The sequence below is a fragment of the Stenella coeruleoalba genome (genome assembly GCF_951394435.1).
Source record: "Stenella coeruleoalba genome assembly, chromosome: 14".
Lineage (NCBI taxonomy): Eukaryota > Metazoa > Chordata > Mammalia > Artiodactyla > Delphinidae > Stenella > Stenella coeruleoalba.
The window spans coordinates 52,678,177-52,697,391 of record NC_137160.1 but is presented as its reverse complement, the minus strand read 5'-3'; the positions used below and the strand labels follow the sequence as shown (position 1 = coordinate 52,697,391).

General features: G+C 43.0%; 1 protein-coding gene across 2 annotated transcripts; it reads right to left on the bottom strand.

Annotated features, from left to right (window-relative positions):
• Nucleotides 1-314: 314 nt before the first annotated feature.
• On the bottom strand, nucleotides 315-12,074 carry TYMS (thymidylate synthetase). 2 transcript variants are annotated; one of them, XM_079942776.1, is made up of 8 exons: nucleotides 11,746-12,074; nucleotides 9,853-9,926; nucleotides 7,291-7,465; nucleotides 4,949-5,050; nucleotides 4,075-4,250; nucleotides 3,249-3,320; nucleotides 867-1,041; nucleotides 315-439 (listed from the first exon to the last, which is right to left on the bottom strand). In XM_079942776.1, exons 1-7 carry the CDS (start codon nucleotides 11,954-11,956, stop codon nucleotides 904-906), a joined length of 948 nt encoding a protein of 315 aa, XP_079798902.1. In that variant the 5' UTR covers nucleotides 11,957-12,074; the 3' UTR covers nucleotides 315-439; nucleotides 867-903. The 2 variants fall into 2 exon arrangements, with proteins under 2 accessions (XP_079798902.1, XP_079798903.1); XM_079942777.1 differs by lacking the exon at nucleotides 315-439 and having other exon boundaries at nucleotides 933-1,041; nucleotides 3,249-3,316.
• Between the last annotated feature and the right edge of the window lie 7,141 nt (nucleotides 12,075-19,215).

Genomic DNA, 19,215 nt, shown 5'->3' with positions numbered 1-19,215 from the left:
TGTTGGAATAATTCCTTAATCTTTTTAAAAAACACACTTGTCATAAATTAGCATAATAAAACAGTCGTGCAGCACTATGAGGTATCTGATATGCAGCAAAGGTAAAAACATTCACTGATCAGCCCTGAGGTGGTTTAGCATCTTTCTCTTGCTCAGTCTAAGCACTGTTATTAGAGAATTCACCATGCTGAAGCTAATGAGGGTAAAGGGATATTTCATAGACTATTTTTATAACCCTTAAAGCCTTTATCCCAAATAATCATTGTATTTTAATGATAAAATGCAGCTAGAATTAGATGAATCATAGAAAAATAGGGTGAAATACAGCTTAGTCAGCATTTCTAAAATATACCTTACCCATCTAAGCAGCATCCAAAAGAGAACACAGCACAGGTATGTTTGTTTAGGAGGGTTCAGTTAAATCTGTTTTAGGCAGGAACTGAGCAGATAAATGGCAACATGGAATTAAAAAACAAAACAAAACATGAATGCAGAACATTACAGCAAGATATAAAACAAATATGTTCATAACCACACTAGGCATTATGACTGATGGTGTTATCCAGCTTGCTCCAATTTGGGCAATAGTTATACATAATTCTTGAAATTCACTGACCATTTTCATAAAAACATAAAGTTTGAATTAAGAGTATATATATTTTCTCCTTCCTGTCTGTATTCACAATCTCTACATTTACATACATCCTCAGTGAGTTACCCTAACTCCAGGTCTTTTATTACTAAGAGAACCAGCACAGTTCTATCTGCCAGTGGCAACATCCTTAAAAGTTAATGAATAATAACTGATAGATCACCAACAGGTTTTGACCTAGTTCCTTCTCCTTTAGAGCAAAATGAACTTTCACCTGTAAATATCCTTCAAACAACTCCTTCAAAAGCACTCTAAACAGCCATTTCCATTTTAATGGTCGGGTGAGGATTGTAGCCTTCAATCTGAAAGTCTTCAGCCTTGAAGTCATCAATTTTCTCAACTTTTCGAAGTATTTTGAGCTTGGGGAAAGGCCTTGGTTCTCGCTGAAGCTAAAAACAACATAAGGCCATTATTTTGCCAGATCCATACAACCTGCTTTAATTTTGCTCCCTGTGTCCCTTCATGAAACAAATAACAGTATTTTACCAATAAAGTATCAATATTATTTTTCAGGGGTGGAATACTACAGATACCTTGTCCCTGGTTATTCAGTGCTGCTGACCAATTCTTTCACCCACGTGGAGAGTGAAGGGTGTTCAGTAGAATCACATGGTGTCAGGAGCCTTGGTGGCTCACCAGGTTTAAGTTCTTATAATCGACTGCTCTTGGTAAATTTGTTAAAGACAGGGCCTAGTCTTCTACTTTAATAAAAAGTAGCTACAGAATGGTTACTTGAGTCCCTTGAACCCTAGCCCAACTGTCCCTGGCAGAAAGGGCAAAGAAGATGACACGTGTTGACAACAGAAAGGGATGCAAGCCAGGACTCCTGGGATGAACAGACAGCAGCAATGAGGACATGGACACAGGTCACGACCACATAGTATTCCGCCCAGCATGACTGGAGCAGACTGCCAGAGAGGAGCATTTGGATGAGCCCTGGGTCACCCTCTAATCACAGCAGCCAAGCTCCTCAAAGACTTGCCAAACCCAGACCTAATCCATAAGGGGCTAAAGGTTTTTGGTTTGAATTTTTTTCCTTGAGGTTCATTAAGCACACTCATATTTTTATTGCCATCTTAAATCATCCTTTGTTGGAAATACATAAGACATGACACCATAAAACACCTAGAAGAGAACATAGGTAAAATATTCTGACATAAATTGTATCAATGTTCTTAGGTCAGTCTCCCAAAGCAATGGAAATAAAAACAAAAATAAACAAATGGGACCTAAACTAACTACAAGCTTTTGCATAGCAAAGGAAACCATAAACAACACCAAAAGACATTTCTCCACAGAAGAAACACAGATAGCCAATAGGCACATGAAAAGATGCTCAACATCGCTGATTATTACAGAAATGCAAATCAAAACTAAAATGAAGTACTATCTCACACCAGTTAGAGTGGCCATCATTAAAAAGTCTACAAATAACAAATGCTGGAGAGGGTGTGGAGAAAAGGGGAACCTCCTACACTGTTGGTGGGAATGTAAGTTGGTGCAGCCACTGTGGAAAATATGGAGGTTCCTCAGAAAATGGAAAATAATATTACCATATAATCCAGCAATCCCACTCCTGGGCATATATCCAGACAAAACTGTAATTCAAGGATACATGCACCTCTATGTTCACAGCAGCACTATTCACAATAGCCAAGACATGGAAACAAGCCAAATGTCGATGGACAGATGAATGGATAAAGAAGATGCAATACATATATACAATGGACTACTACTCAGCCATAAAAAAGAATGAAATAATGCCACTTGCAGCAACATGGATGCAACTGGAGATTATCATACTAAGTGAAGTCAGAAAGGGAAAGGCAAATACCATGAGATATCACTCATGTGAAATCTAAAATATGACAGAAATGAACCTATCTATGAAACAGAAACACGAACAGAGAGAATAGACTGGTGGCTGCCAAGGTGGGGAAGGGGTGGGAGTTCAGGATTAGCAGATGCAAACTAGTATATATAAATGGATAAACAAGGTCCTACTGTATAGTACAGAGAAGTATATTCAATATCCTGTGAAACCATAATGGAAAAGAATATGAAAAAAATGTATATACATGTATAACTGAGTCTGCTGTACAACAGTAATTAATACAACACTGTAAATCAACTATACTTCAATTAACAAAACAACAACAAAAAACATCCAAAAAACAAATCCTTTGTTGGCTGCTGTAAATTATGGAAGTGAACACAGACTTTTCAAAGTTCAGACCTAAATACTGTACGTTAGCATAAAACTAAGGGAAAATATTTGCATTTAAACACTCTTCCAAGTAAAACAATGAATTAAAATGCCACCTCTGGGAAGGTCCTAAACCTTCTGGTCCAAAGATGGCTCCTCCTCTCTGGTACTTAATACCTCACAGCACGTGTCATGTAAAGTGTCTGTGGCCATTGAGGCCTGTCTGCCTTGTCCCTGCCTGCCCACCACCCCCCGCAAACCTGGAAGCAGGTCCTCTTATCTCTGTCAGAGCACCGAGGAGAACACTTATTACAGGAGGGATGTTTTCCATATCGACCTTTTATCAAGAGAAGGTACCAAACCCCAAAGTGTGACAGATACATTTCTTACCTGAATTTTCAGCGGCTCAATGTGATTCAGGTAAATGTGTGCATCTCCCAAAGTGTGTACAAAGTCACCTGGCTAAACCCCACGGGAGAAAGCAGAACAGTAAATTCTTTAGTTTGAATTCCTTTAAAACACATCATGTAGAAACACATGATACAGAGTATGCAGACATCCCAAAGCTTTTCACAAGGAATTTAACCAGCGTCAATTTTGAGAAAAGTTGATTCATCAAAGTTATAATAAATAACCTATACGATCCTGTTAGTTTATACAGAGCAAAAGGACGGGAAAGCTCCAAGGAGGTTACAGAGTAAGCCAGTTCCTCATTTACATCTATCACATTTAAAGACTAATTGGAGACGAAATTCTCTGCAATTAGTTCTTCCACGTTACAGGATCTAAGAGCTCAGTGCTTGGGACTTCCCTGGTGGCACAGTGGTTAAGAATCTGCCTGCCAATGCAGGGGACACAGGTTTGAGCCCTGGCCTGGGAAGATCCCACATGCTATGGAGCAACTAAGCCCGTGTGCCACAACTACTGAGCCTGCGCTCTAGAGCCCGTGAGCCACAACTACTGAGCCCACGTGCCACAACTACTGAAGCCCATGCGCCTAGAGCCCGCGCTCCGCAAAAGAGAAGCCACCACAATGAGAAGCCCACGCACCGCAACAAAGAGTAGTCCCTGCTCGCCACAACTAGAGAAAGCCCGCGCGCAGCAACGCAGACCCAATGCGGCCAAAAATTAATTAATTAATTAAAAAAAAATCATTGAAAATAAGAGCTCAGTGCTTTAGGCTGGCAACAGCCGTTCCTCCCCGAGAGGAGCCCACCTTCAGGCCCGTGATGTGTGCGATCATGTAGGTGAGCAGGGCGTAGCTGGCGATGTTAAAGGGCACACCCAGGCCCATGTCTCCTGACCTCTGGTACAGCTGGCAGGACAGCTCACCGTTCACCACGTAGAACTGGCAAAGGGCATGGCACGGGGGTAGGGCCATGAGAGGGACATCTGAGGAGACGGCAGAGGAAAGTCAGGAGGGGCAGTGGTTTTAAAGAACACAGCTCTAGGCAAAGCGAAACAGAACCAACTCATACAGCGGAGATGGTGAGAAAGAGCCACTGGGCCAGCGACCCCCATGACCCTCACAGACCGTTCCAACCCCAGGGATGGCATACGGTCGACAACAGAGACCTGTCCATCAATGTGAGACTTCTATGGATGCATGCTGACAACTGAAGCCATGCTCTTCCACCCGAGCTGAAATGAATTACTTGTGCTACCACCATGGCACCAAACCACAAGTATAGGAGGAATGAATTCATTTGCAGGGGCCACAGGATATTGGCCACTCAGGCACACCTTCCCGTATTCAAAATCTCTATCATAAATGCAAATATTCCACTCTGGGTATTTAGTACACCTTGGTAGAGTTTAGTTTTACAATATAATTGTTTAAAATGTTCATAATAGTGAGGGGGAGGTGATCTGAAATTCCATCTGCCTCAATTTAAAATGTTAAAATTTTCATGTGTAATTTTTATAGGCAATTTAAAGCCCATAAAATACAAATTTCATCTGGGCCCAACCTCACCCTCTGAAGGTGAAAATGGGACCACGTGCGACATGGCCAGGGTCACAGGGGCAGCCGGGCAGCCTCTGCAGGAGGTACAGTTAAGACATGGCAGGGTGACTGGGATGCAATCAACCTTTTGGATTCCAAGCACACAGGATGATTCTTCTGTCGTCAGGGTTGGTTTTGATTGTGTCAATCACTTTTTGCAGTTGATCTACTCCTTTATCTGAATAATCTGCAGAATTGGCAAAAAGAGAGAACACCTCACACGTGAATCACAGCATCCCATGAGAGGGTCTCAGAGGTCATCGACCACACTGTCCTCCCACGGCCTCCCCTGGCGCACAGTTACATGATAGCCAATGAACAATACAAATGTCTTATATTTCGTCGGGTTATATTGAGTCTTGCCTCCTAGGTCTGTCCTCTGGAACCGTAACAATGTCTATTTCTTACCTACTTAAGAGTCATTTAAATACTTGGCCATGGTGCCCCTCCTCCCCCTTCTCCTATCGCTAACCTTCTTCAGCCTTAACAATCTGTTTCTTCCAGTGGTCCCCACAGGACGTAGTCTCTATACCATCAACCAATCTTGTCACGCTCCACTGCCAGGCACAGGGCTGGATCTTCACTAATTTACCCTACAATACACGGTCCAACTAACAGAGGATGAGAATTCCTTTTTGTCATCTAGACACTATCCTTCCAACACTCCCACCTAAAATTACAATTTAACAGCTAAATACCTACTGACTGTAAATATCAGGAAACCTCTAATTATTATACCACCTTATACTTTTGTCCCATTTCTGGTCTCTGGACTTTTAAGTCCCTGCCTCCTTCTGAAATGAACTGGAAGCCGAGATGTGCAGAGCTTCACACCCCTCTGGTTAAACTTCCACTTATTGGAGTCAGACTATGCTCAAGTCCAGTAGTTCCAAATTTGGGGAAGAAAGTCCTATCACCATCACAGTTCCAGAAAAGTAACATCAAAGATTTAAAAAAAGATGAACTGTGAAGGAACAGTTCTGTATCTTGATTGTGGTGGTGGTTACCTAAATCTACAGGTGCTAAAACTGCACACAAATCTATAAAGCTGGAGAAATCTGGTAAGTGCTGTGGGTTTTACAAATGTTAATTTATGTGAGAGGTTACATTTTCTTGGGCAATTTCCTGTGAACCTATAATTATTTCAGGGTAAAAATTAAAAACAAAACAAAACAAAAACTCTTGTACTGAAATCCAACAGCTAAGCGTTCATACAACTCTAAACTAAGGCCATAATTTCATCAGGTCCCTCAAGGAAGAATAAATAATTGAACATGAGGCAGGATTTAAGGCACAATTAAGCCAGGGGTGTAGCCTCACATCCTGAGGATGTCCTAGGACGGGGGCTACATTCTAACAACAGAAAGACCATTCACCTGCAGAGAAATTGTTTGGCCCACAGAGCATTTTTTTTGGTGTGTGGCAAAATTTATATAACATTAAGTTGACCATTTTAACCATTTAAAGGTGTGCAGTTGGTGGCATTAAGTACATTCCCAATGTTGTGCAACCATCACCACTATCCATTCTAAATCTTCTTCATTTTCCTAAAATGAAATTCTGTACCCATTAAACAACTCCCCATCCACTTTTGGTCTCTGTGAATTTGCCTGTTTCAGGTTGGCATGGCATTTTGAACTTACCAAAGTTGCCACCATTCCAAAGACTTAGCCATTTATTGAAAAACCCAACAACATCAGGCCCAAATCCCTCCAGCTGGCTAGAGCTGAGGTGTGACTGTCCCCTTTAGATGGCACAGGCTTTCCAGGTAACTGGTTTTTGCCCAGCCAGCAAACTGTTACTTCCTGTGTGTATGCACATGCGCGGCGTGCGCACACACACACCCCCACCCCGAGGTAGGCATTTGCTTTTGCAACTCCTGACCTAGGGATGGGGGGACAGGAAGGGTCAAAGGACCTGGACTGGATTCTGTGACAGTCAGCAAGTGGAGCCACCAAGTGACAGAGGAGGGTGGGCGCCCAGGGGTGAGATGTTTCACCTTCCTCCATCCCACCAGGATGGGGAAGAGAGGGTGACCAGAGACCGGTCCCCAGCACCACTACAGTGTGCTGGGCAGCTCAGTCTTTAAAAGGGGAGATCAAGGCCGCCACAGGGCAATCCCTGACACTCTTGTCCCCCAGATGAACTTCCAACCCTACACCCAACACACTGACCAACCACCAACCGGGTCACTATCTGCTGATGAACAAGGTATGGAAGGTGCTAAGACCCAGCAAGTGCTAACCACCCTGCTATGATCTGATCTGATCCTCCACCTGAATCTGAAGCGCCCCTCACAAGGTCCAAGTTATACATCCACTTCCCCATCACCGGTTTCCTATCCCCCAGGCTCCACTTGCAACATTGGAACAAACTCAGGCTGTGAGAGGCACTCAGGAAATTTGAGGCCCCACTCCGTCTCCTCACCTGAATCCATCTCTTTGTATTCGGCCCCAAAATGCCTCCACTGAAAGCCATAAACTGGGCCTAAATCCCCTTCTGCTCTGGTGGAGAATCCCAGGCTGTCCAAGAAGTCTCGGGACCCATTAGCATCCCAGATTTTCACTCCCTTGGAAGACAGCTCCTTAGCGTTTGTGGATCCCTGGAAGAGATGGGAGAGAGCAGCATCCAGTGAATTCTGTGCCATCAGTCGATCCCCCAAAAGCCTCCTCCCAAGTGGGCCTGTGCTGACAGACAGGGGACAGCACCTGACACATCCCATCATTAAGCAGGCTGGTCCCAGTCCAGACTTTCTGAGGGCCCCCAGGATGGTCCAATCCTTCTTTGCAATCACAATCTCAAATCTTTTTTCCTATTCCCCTCAACTAAAATTCGAAACACCTCCAAGTCCTTTAATTACTTCCATCTCATCTAACAGTTTTGTGTTTCTTAACTAAATGTGTTCTGTGTCTAAGTGTGATGCCCCAGGATGAATCTAATGCCTCATGTGCAATCTGTTTGGTGTATCTTAGACCTGGTATATCAGATATTTCCACCGATTGGCCTAATCAGTCTTAGCTTTTCTGGCAAATATGTCAGTCACACATCTTACAAGTGCCACTATCAAGTCATGTTTACCCCCAACCTATATTTGCAAAGTTAAGGTGTGGGTTTTGGGGGGTTATTTATTTTTTTGGTGCCAAGTACAAGCTTTATTTTCCTCTTATATATTTTACCTCATTAGATTTGGCCCATGTCATCCTAACCTGTATTCTGATGGTGCATCCAGGTCAAGGACAGACCCCACTGGCCTCTGGGTATGATATGCTGTAAGGTTCCAAGCAAGGCTATGAGGCCACACACACCTGGGCCCCATGCCTCTCTTCCTCCCTTCTCTGACCAGCTTCCTGACCCCTCTAGCCTCACCATCTGCACCCAAAAAAGAGCACAGCAGTAGTAACCACCACCCATATTACTGTGAGTAGAAAATACAAGCAAAACGCTTGGCACTCGACCCAATATTAACTATTGCACAGACCATACATCTCCATATTGCCCAAAGATCCCAGCTGAAGTGCAGGTAAACTCTGACTGCCGTATTTTTTTTTTTTTTTTTTTTTGCACCACACAGCACGTGGAACTTCCTCGACCAAGGGTCAAACCCGTGCCCCCTGCAGTGGAAGCACGGAGTCTTAACCACTGGACTGCCAGGGAAATCCCTAACTCCTGTATTTTTGAGTCACCCATGGAGTGATGATCAGAGGTGAGTCTGATGTGTTCCTGACAAGGAGTTATTAGAATCCTGCACTCAAGCTTTAAGATAAAACAAGCGAATACATTTTATTTCTGAGCATCTCAGTTCCACCCTTTGTCGCTGAGTTTGTACTAATTTTTTTCACTTCCAACAACTCATTTCTCAACCTTTCACATGTGGCTTCAAAAGTCTCCCTTCCCATCTATTCAGACTGGGCTCTAGCTGCTTTACAAACGTCCTCTTCTGAGATTTGCGCTGGTGTATTTGGAAGTAGAAGCTCGCTCTCAGTTGAGATAGGCCAATGCAGAAGAAAATACCCCGAGAATACAGAACTAAGGGAGACTGGATTGAATCCAAATCTAAACCTTTTCTAAAAGGTGTTAAGAGGCCTTGGGCCTGCTTTGGCCCAAGACAATACAAGCCACATAAGTGCCCTGTAGAAGGGATCCCAACCTCTAGCCCAGCCCAGAACAGAGCCCATTTCCTCAGGTACCCTGTGACCAGCACTGGCCAGAATATCACTGGTCTGAACCAGATGGAGCGAGGGGAAGCCCAGGTGTGGCTGCTGCCCATCATCACTTCACTCTAGCTTGTTACTCAAGAGACCCTTCCAGCTTTTCCCAACACAAGAGCACAGTTGGGATCTATATTCAGTGATCACTCCATGTTGAGTGCCTACTGTGTGGCAGGCTGTGTCTCAGGGGATGCAACAGTGGACAAGAGAAATTCTCTGCCCTCATGGAGCTTCTAATACTTTTCTAAATTTAAAAAAAAATTATTTTTAAATATATTTTCATTTTAAAAAATTTTATTTATTTGATTGTCTGCGTTTACCCTTGAAGGGGGTAAAGGGGGAGGGCAGACCTTATACATAAGGTATTTCTCTGTAGAGAAAACAAAGGAGGGGTGGGAGGAGAGGGTGGGGAGGTAATCACAGTTTTAGATCCGAGGCAGGGAAAGCTCACTGAGCAGACTTGAGGGTGAGGGAGCGAGTCATGCTACATGGAGCAGAAGGTTCCAGGGAGCAGGACCAGCGGGTGCCTGGGCCCTAGGTGGGAATGTCCTGGTGTGCTCGAAGATTAGCAAGGAGGCCAGGGTGGGAGGGGCAGAGTGAGCAGGACTCTGGCGGAGGCCAGAGCTGAGACAGGATGGTAAGGACCTTGGCTCCTACTAAGTGAAATTGGAGCCACTAAGGGCTTTAGGCCGAGGAGTGACATGGTGTGACTTTTAAAAGGATCTAGCTGATGCTGTACTGAGAACAGATTATTGATTTCCAATAGCAGCAATTTCTTTACCTTGATAAACCACAGCAACTCCTCCAAAACACCCTTCCAGAAAACACGTTTGGTTGTCAGCAGAGGAAATTCATCTGGAAAACAAAGTTTATCGTATAATTTCAAGATGGGAAAACAGAACATGCCATCCAACTTTCTCTGTAAAAGCAAACTGCTCCAGGACACAAGGCCCTGGAGTGACCACAGAGCAGCTGGAAAACTGCAACCTCTGCCACGTGGGCACCCCCGGATCAGAGTGGAGCTCCCAAGGCTGCAGCCCCAAGTCAGTGACACAATTCAGACCGAGACCACCCTCCTGTGCCCCTTGACCACCAGACACAGGAATTCCACACAGTGATTTGGGGCAGGGAACAGGCAGGGATGCACGTGTACGCAGGGAAAGAGCTACCACCCACTACCTGGTTAGCGTGAACCCTTCATCACAGAGGTGCGAAGACAACACATAGAATGTGACCTAGGACAAAGCCTGAAGGCTCCTATTCCATGATTATCCTGCCAGGGATAACTTGCTCAAGACCACGGGATAGTAGATACTGCCCTGGCCCAAAATGAATAGTTTCTAGATAGTCGCAAAGAAAATTAACCTCTATTCTTTTAAGTGTAATAAAAATAGTTAACTGTTTAAACACTTGATATGCATGATCGTATTTGATCCTCAAAACAGCCTTCCTTGAGGCTCCATTATGACCTCCCTTTTTACAGACACCAGGAGGTAACACGTAAGTTTGCGTCAAGCAACACAGAAAACTGTAAAAGCTTCTCTCTAAATTTGGTACCTATTCAGTCGACATTATCACTTGTACAGGTGATACTCATGTAACAAGAACAGAGTCTTCAAGCACCTGCTTCCCTCCATTTTGAGGATGATTTCCTCCATTTTGAGCACATGGGGACGCTGAAGATGGGAAAGTTAAGCCACTTGCCAAAGGTCTAAGCAAAGGGGCGGGGGTAGAAACGAGGTCTGTGTTTCCCCGGAGGCCACTGCGCTAGAGCTGCAGGAAGGTGGATCCCTCTGCTCAGACAAAACTCCCTAGGCTGTCCAAGCCACATCGGCCACTGCAGCCCCGTATTTTCCAGTCTCTCCAATGGGTGCGCGGCGGAGGGTTTCTCCCCTGACCTGGGTCAATCTGCTGCACCAACAGTTGGGCTCCCCACTCACAACCGCCCTCCACGCCTGTTTCAACTTTCGTCCGGTGCCGACCCCCACCCCGCCCCTCTGTCCCCTGAAAGCCCAACCCTAACAGCCCCCTAGACACACTTCTTCCCAGGAGCCACCCTGTTTTAAAGACAAAGACAAATAAATATGAACTCCTACTCGGACTCTGGCGTTCCTGTTTCAAGGTTTAAGAGGAAAGCTGGTTCGCGGGACCAAATGGCAAAACTGTAGTGAACCACAAGTTCCCGCCCTTGCTTTTCGGCTCGCTCCTCCCAACGCGGCCTCGCCCACGTCATCTTGGCTCCAATTTTTAAAAATTTTGCAAAGCGAAACAGCAGACGCGGAGGGAAGAGGAGGGGCAGAAAAGGGGCCCTCCAGCCAAGGCCCCGGTCAAGCCCGAGCAGATCCTCTCCCACCCTCTAATCTGGGGCAAACGCTGCAGGATCGCGCCCGCTTTGGGGAGACAGCATAACTGCGTGATTAAGAGCCAGAGGACCTGGTTTTACCTCCCAGCTCTGTCCCTCCAGTTCGTGTGACCCTACGCAAGTCATCTCTCTAATCCGAGCCTCAGTTTCGGCGTCTGCAAAGTGGTGCCAAGGCCGCTTCCCCTCCTCGCGGGGTTGAGGTTGAATAAACGCCGACCGCGGGGCCCGGCCTGTCCGGAACGCTCTCCCCACCGCAGCTCCGTGCGCACCGGGCGCGCCCGCCTTCCCGCCCCCGTGGCGCGTCCGCCTCACCTCTCAGGCTGTAGCGCGCCTGCATGCCGAACACCGACAGGGTGCCGGTGCCCGTGCGGTCATCCTTCCGAAAGCCGCAGCGGAGAATGTGCTCGATCTGCCCCAAGTACTGCAGCTCCCCGTGCGGCGGCGGCGGCCGCGACTCGGCGCCCTGCTCCTGCGCGGCGGGCGGCGACATCGGGCGCGGCAGCTCGGAGCCGGCGGCGGGCATAGCGCGGCAGCGGGCGAGGCGACCCGCCGCTTTCAACGGTCCTCTTTTCCCGCCGCCGCTCCTTAGACTCCGCCTCTTCCATGACGTCGGCCCCGCCCCGACCCCCTCGGGGCCCCGCCGTTCGCGTCCCTTGAGCGCGCTGGGCCGCCAGCTGGGACCGCGATCGCTTTCCCGAATCGCGTAACCTTTATGGCATTTTAAAAGTCAAGAACCTTTGGCCTAGAAGGAAATCCTAAAGCTGTATCTTGGTGCGTTGCCTGAGACAGGCCGCCCTCGTTGGAAAGATTCAGGGTCAACCGCACGTTTCGGTGATCAAGGGGACCCTGAAACAATTTACACGTGTTCGCGCAATCGAAAAACAAACAAAACCCTGTTACCTGCGGTGTTTCCTACAACTGAGGGAGGCTGCTGCAAGTGATTTGCATTTCCATTTTCCCCCGTCCTCCCTCAAGGCCGGCAGCTGGAGCAAATAGAATAAGGCAGCTTTTTTACTTGATTAATAACAGCCAGCCGTTTTCAGTTTTGAATACCAAATTTTTCAGTTTTAGCGTAACGTTTATAATATAAACACTGGTGGGTAGAAGATATTTGATAATGAGTTTAAAAGGTACTAATACATGTACATGCAACAGCAGTCTTTTGAATCACCTGTTTATTGAGCACATAGTAGATGCTCAATAAATTTCTTGATGTCGCTGCGTCTAGGGTTACCAAGAAGGAGATGTGGGCTCTCTCTGAAACATACTAAACACTATTTCTTTCCATTCAATAAAGTCGATGGTTTTTCCTTTTTCTCCCCTCTCTTCCCCCATCTCAACTTTATTGTCTGTGGAAGATTCTCGAATCTTTCTGCTAAAGGGCACTTCTCAAACTCAAGGTTAAAATTTTTGTAACAGGAAAACATTCTGGGAGGAGATAAATATCTTTCACCTGCAGCTCTGCCTAATCTGCTCGGCAAAAACAATGTTACATTTGTGTTTTCTTTTGGGTGGAATGTTCTTGCTCTTTGGTTGTATGAGTGCTCACAAAGGGTAAACTGAAATGCACTGGATAGCAGATGTTTTAGATATATTTAATCTATTAAACCTATCTAATCCGTCACCTGCTAGGCTGGCCTTTCCCAGGTCAACTAGATTCATCCTTCCCCTCCCCCAGCACCTTCCTCATCCCACCCCCCACGCCCACACCAGTGTAATAATAGTATTAAAAAGTCACCTGTATCTGCTTTGGGGATGATGGCCGTCCTGTGTTGCGCTGTACTGCTTGGATGGGGTGGACGTGGTGGCTGTCTCCAGACGCGGCGGGCTTTTTTTCTGATGGTCATTTGGGCAGAGACTGCTCTGTGGGAAACCTGAACTCAGAAAACAGGCTTTAGACAGGGATGGGGACTCACGTTGTCTGCCTTAGCTTGAGAGCGCCCCTGGGTGTGAGAAGCTCAAATGCGATGTGGAGGTGCAGTCTTCGCTGCGAGGGATCGTCCCACACATTAATTACCGCAGGGCTGTAGGTACCTGTGCAAGGCCAACTAAATGCAGATAGATATTCCCCCAATCCCACGCCGAGCAAAAGTGTCTCCACACATTTCCAACCATGTGCCTGGTCCCAGGCTGAAAATCTCCCAGATTACCTAGTTGCAGTTACTCTCCGTGTTTATTTCCCTTTTGTTATTTTGAGCTGAGTTTAATTGTTCCAATTGAATATCACTTGTACCACAGGGTTAATCTTGGGACACAAGTGTAGACTCCCCCGCCTGTGTGGAGACTCCTCTTCCATTGTAGTACTTGGAGGACCTTGGTTTGATGATAATGGAGAGAGAACGGTTTCCTTCCCGGTTACTGCTCTATAAACAAATGATCCTCTCAGACAAGCTTATCATTCATTCATTCATTCATTCATTCATCCAACAGCGTTTACATCATAGTGCCTACCACGAGTCACCAAGGAGCAAGATAGACAAGGTCACTCTCACAGCCTAGAGGAGCAATTTCTAAATCTGAGAACAAGACATCTGCAGAGAGTGACAAGTGCTATGATGATTACATAACCGGGTTCAGAGAGAGCACTTTAGATCCCACCATCAGGTGAGGCCTCCCTGAGGAGCTGAGATCTAAATAGTGAGAAGAAACCAGCAGGGGATGATCTGGGGAAAGAGCATTCTAACCTCAAATGCATTACACCAGCAGCTTTCACAGCACTCACATCTATAAAAACGCAAAATAAGGATGATATTGATGCTGAATCCTATCTCATTCTAGGAAGAAATAATAATTATTAATGGATCCATTAACTTACTGGAGGAAAAAAAGCTTTTTCTTCTCATTAAGAGATCTATTTCTGTTAAAAATTTCACTGTTTATGTTTAATAGCCATAGAAATGTGTAATATATTTATTTTGATCAATTATGTACAAGTAATAAATTACAATGATAACTCAATCCAGAATGAATATTTGATACCTAGATTTTTGTGTCCCAGGAAATTTTTAATTTTCAAAATTTAAAAATATTTATATTTTATTGATCAATAAAGATGTTTAAGCATAAAATATATTACATTAGAATAAAATTCTCTGGAGAAAATAGAATGAAAATATAAGAGTTTAAGGAGAAAATGGAATGAGATAAAATTTCTTACTGATAAAGAAAAACTTGTGTATTTGTTTAAATGGATGATACTGGATATCAAATTGCCATGATATGTAGATTCCATTGGGCACATTTCAAAAAAGGATGAGATATTTTTAAAGATGCTACTATTTACAATACATGGGAAAATTAAAATTCCCTATTCTTTCAACTTATATTGAAAAATCATGTGCAAGAGCATATATACATTTTTCAGTTTCCTTTTCAGTGTGTATGAGAGCAAGAACATTTGAATATTATTGGTCTGGATATTGATTCTTCTTTACACGACAAATTCTCAAAAATGTTGGCACAATTAGGTAAAGGAAAGCAGGAAACTAAAATTTTTGAGAGCCAACTATGAGTCAGATACTAAATAATAGTATTATTTATATAGTCAAAGCTACCATCGATTGATGCTTATCATTATGGATTATTTACTGTAGTTCTCACAACTACCCAATAAAACAAAAACTATTACTTTTATCATTTTATAGATTAAAAACACAGAGGTTCAGAGAGATTAAGGATCTTGCCTAGTCAAACACCTATGAAATCTGGCAGCCAGGATTAAAATCCAGGTCAGCCTGCACGGGAAGGCTTTTCTCTGCCAGGTGCTTTGAGGCCAGTATCTTCCTTTCCTTTCTTTACTCTGCAAGGTTTTGATGGCACATTGGCTATAGTCAGGTTCCCTTTATAACTTATTTTTTGGCACCTTCTCTGACAAATATATCAAATGTATGGCTGAATAGGCTCTATTTATTTGAGATTTACTGTACATTACGGTATCCAGGATTCTATCAATAGTATCCTTTTTTTTAAATATAGCCTTCAGTTATGATAAAAACAGCTTTGTCTTCATTTGGAATTGACTATATTCGATGGGCTGCCTTTGAACTCTAAGTCTCTCCGACAAGCTTTCCTACCAAATAGCTCAACTGGGTGAAAAATGCTTTAAAGGTTTCAAGTTCTCTCTTTATATTTCTTTTTATAATTTGAAAGACTGACTATAAATATATCCCCAGTGTAATCCTTAGTGAGATATACTGGCAAAAGATTCTCCTTTTGTATTGCACCAAGGTCCAAATTCTGAGGTTAAGTAAGAGTCAGTCAAAAACACTTTGTGTTTTATGTAAAATCTGTATGACCTTGTTAAAAAAGAGCACTGTTGTGTTAATTTTTAAAAGAAACTATGCAGTACACCCATATGCATGGCAGCACTCTCCACTATGGGCAAAAGAAGGAAGCCACCCAAGTGTCCAACTCCAGATGAATGGATAAACAAAATGTGATACTCACGTACAATGGAGTAGTATTCAGCCTTAAAAAGAAAAGGAATTCCAGCATATGCTACCACGTGGATGAACCTTGAGGACACTACCCTAAGCCAATTGCAAAAGGACAAATACTGTATGATTCCACTTATCTGAGGTCCCTAAAGTAGTCAGAGTTGGACAGATCGTGGCTGTCAAGGGCTGGGGGACAGGGGAGAAATGGGAGTTATTGCTTAATGGGGACAGAGTTTCAGTTTAGGAAGATGAAAAAAGTTCTGGAGATGGTTAAGGGTGATAGTTGCATAACATTGTGAATTTACTTAATGCTACTGAACTGTGCACTTAAAAATGATTAAAATAGTAAATTTTGTTATGCATATTTTACCACAAAAAAAAATCTATGCAGAAGCTATAGATCTTTACTAAACAAAGGAATGAATTACAGATTTTTTTCAAGAAGTCAAATATTTTATATTGTAAAAGCAAATTGAAAAAAAGAATCTTTGTTAATTAGAAAGTGGCACATTTGTAGTAGAAGTGATAGAACACAGACCCCTTGGTGATTTAATATTTAATATACAAACTATGAATATACCATAGAATACAGTAATATTTACATTTGATTTTTTAAAAAGGAATTTTCATTTTAACTCAATTTGAAGTTATTAAACTGCCATTCAGCATAAGACAATTAACAGTACTTTACAATATATAACTGACATACTCTCCTGCAGCTACATTTCCTGCATTATCTTATGTATTTCTGGATTTTCAGGTCTCAGCTGAAGAGGTAATTCTACTTGCCACATATAGGATGCATCAGTTCTTACCTTAAAAAAGCATCAATAATCAAAATATTAATAAATTACTTATAGACTGAGTGCATTTTTCTTGGAATAAAGTCCAGAATGAGTGACAGAATAAATACCCTTGGCTTTTGAAAAAATTAATACATAGCAAAATAACAGAAAACTCATCTGTATGGATATTTTTAATAACACTATTCAAAGGGATCTTCTCAGTAACCCTGGATTATTAAACCTTTACAATTGCCCCTGCCTCTGATGTGAAGATACTCATTCTGTATTCTACATGCACATAGTACTTGTTCGATAAACTTCTACTGTTTACGACACATTACTTTATTCAAGGTGTTTCTTCCCTTTGTGTGCCCTTCATTCTCATAATGACGGTAAGAACCAATCACCAAATGCTTATTGGATACTTGGGATGTGCAAGACATTCTGTTACAGCCTGTAACTGTGGATCCCAACCACAGTTACAGCTGTGAAAGTCTGGAATAGGGAAATAAACACATCCCAAACCAATCAATAAAGTTAGGCATTTAGGATGCTAGATGACTAGATGAGAATTCCAGAGGGTTCTTAATATATGTTCTACCCTATAAAATTGGGATTCATGTTTTAACGAGCTACATTCTTGGAGTAAGGGCCTAACAAATATTCATATATTTGAATGGAAATGACAGGGTGATTCTTTTCCCCCATCTTTCCTGTTATTTTCCTTAGTATGTTGCTATTTCACTGTTGGCAGGTTTGAGAGCTTGGTATGTTGATCTAATCAAAACACACAAAGTCTTACCCACTGAATTAAATAGGATGCACAAAAGAAGAAATTCAGGTAGTAAGCAAACTTGGAAAAATGTACATTATAATCAAAAACATAAAAGTTGTAATAGTAAGAAAAGTTTTCATTTATTAGTAAAGATTTTTTTAAATTGAAATGTTAGGATATGAGAAAGTAGTACTTTAGACATTGCTGCTATCAAATTTGGCAATATATATCAATAAAATGTTAACCTTTAAACAAATAATTCAATTTTTTGGAATCCATCTAAGAAAATAAGTGGAAAATGTGAATAAGAAAAAATAGTAAGATGATAACAGTTTTGTGAAGATGGTGGGACTGTGGATAATCTTTGCCTTCTAAATTTTGGGGGGAATTCCCTGGCAGTTCAGTGGTTAGGACTCCGTGCTCTCATTGCTGGGGCCTGGGTTTGATCCCTGATGGGGGAACTAAGATCCCGCAAGCCGGGTGGCATGGCAAAAAAAAAAAAAATTAAAAGAAAAACAAATAAAGTTTTGGAATTTGTGATTTTGTTACTTTTAGAATTAAAGAACTATAAATTAAAAAGAAAAAAATTAGTACTGCCTTTATGAAAGATCATTTTGTGAGCCATATTAGTAAATAATTTGTTCACTATCTCAATTTTTCAACATATTTTCCATTGTCATTGCAGCCTCTTCATTCCAAAATCTGTGAAAAGATTTTATTGAAAATATATTTATTATTCAGTCATAAATAAATCATCAATACCCATTTGAACAATAGCACACTGTTTCTTCCCTCAAAATCCTGCAGTGTCTCACTGTGGCCCACTGAGTTTGGGCCCTAGGCACAGCTGCCCAGCTTCCCCACTCATTTTGTGAGGCAGACAGTATCCTTCCATGTCTTTTTTTTTTAATATATATATAGAATATTGGAAGGTGTTTAAGCCCTTCCTATATTCTTTTTTTTAAATAAATTTATTTATGTTTTGTTTATTTATTTGTGGCTGCGTTGTGTCTTCGTTGCTGCACGTGGGCGTTCTCTAGTTGTGGTGAACGGGGGCTACTCTTCATCGCGGTGCGCGGGCTTCTCACTGCAGTGGCTTCTCTTTGTTGCGGAGCATGGGCTCTAGGCACATGGGCTTCAGTAGTTGTGGCTTGCGGGCTCAGTGGTTGTGGCTCGCAGGCTCTAGAGCTCAGGCTCAGTAGTTGTGGTGCATGGGCTTAGTTGCTCTGCGGCATGTGGTATCTTCCCGGACCAGGGCTCGAACCTGTGTCCCCTGCATTGGGAGGCGGATTCTTAACCACTGCGCCACCAGGGAAGCCGCCTTCCATACTTACAAGTGAAGAAAGAACACAAACTCATATGGGGGAGGTTCCTGGATAGAGGGAGGTGCAAAGGGCCCTGGTGGGAGTAGACTCATTTAATAGGACTTCTCAGCATCCCTAATATCTAGACACTCCTGTCTTTCTGGCCCCGTTTGCTCACATTTTCCCCTATTTTTGGAATCTTTTTTGGAATATTCTCACCTTTATATTTTGACCATATATATATATGCACATATGATCAAATATATTATTTGATCATATATATATGATCAAACATATATATGATATATATCATATATATTTTGGTGGGGGATGAAGGGAGAAGGGGGGGAGGGAGGGAAGGAGGGAGGGAAAGAGAAAAGAAGAGGAAAATATGAGGGGGATAGAAGACCGATGGAAAACGAAGAGGAAAAAAATGGAAATGTACCACACTGAGAAGTTTCTCCTCCATGGTAAAGTAAAGA

What these genes read in the sequence shown, in the direction of transcription:
- TYMS (XM_079942776.1), bottom strand. Translation starts at nt 11,956, where the DNA reads ATGCCCGCCGCCGGCTCCGAGCTGCCGCGCCCGATGTCGCCGCCCGCC. An exon ending in AGTTGCTGTGGTTTATCAAG is followed by an intron (nt 7,466 to 9,852) that starts GTAAAGAAATTG and finishes CATCTCTTCCAG; the next exon opens with GGATCCACAAACGCTAAGGA. An exon ending in CACACATCACGGGCCTGAAG is followed by an intron (nt 3,321 to 4,074) that starts GTGGGCTCCTCT and finishes CGTGGGGTTTAG; the next exon opens with CCAGGTGACTTTGTACACAC.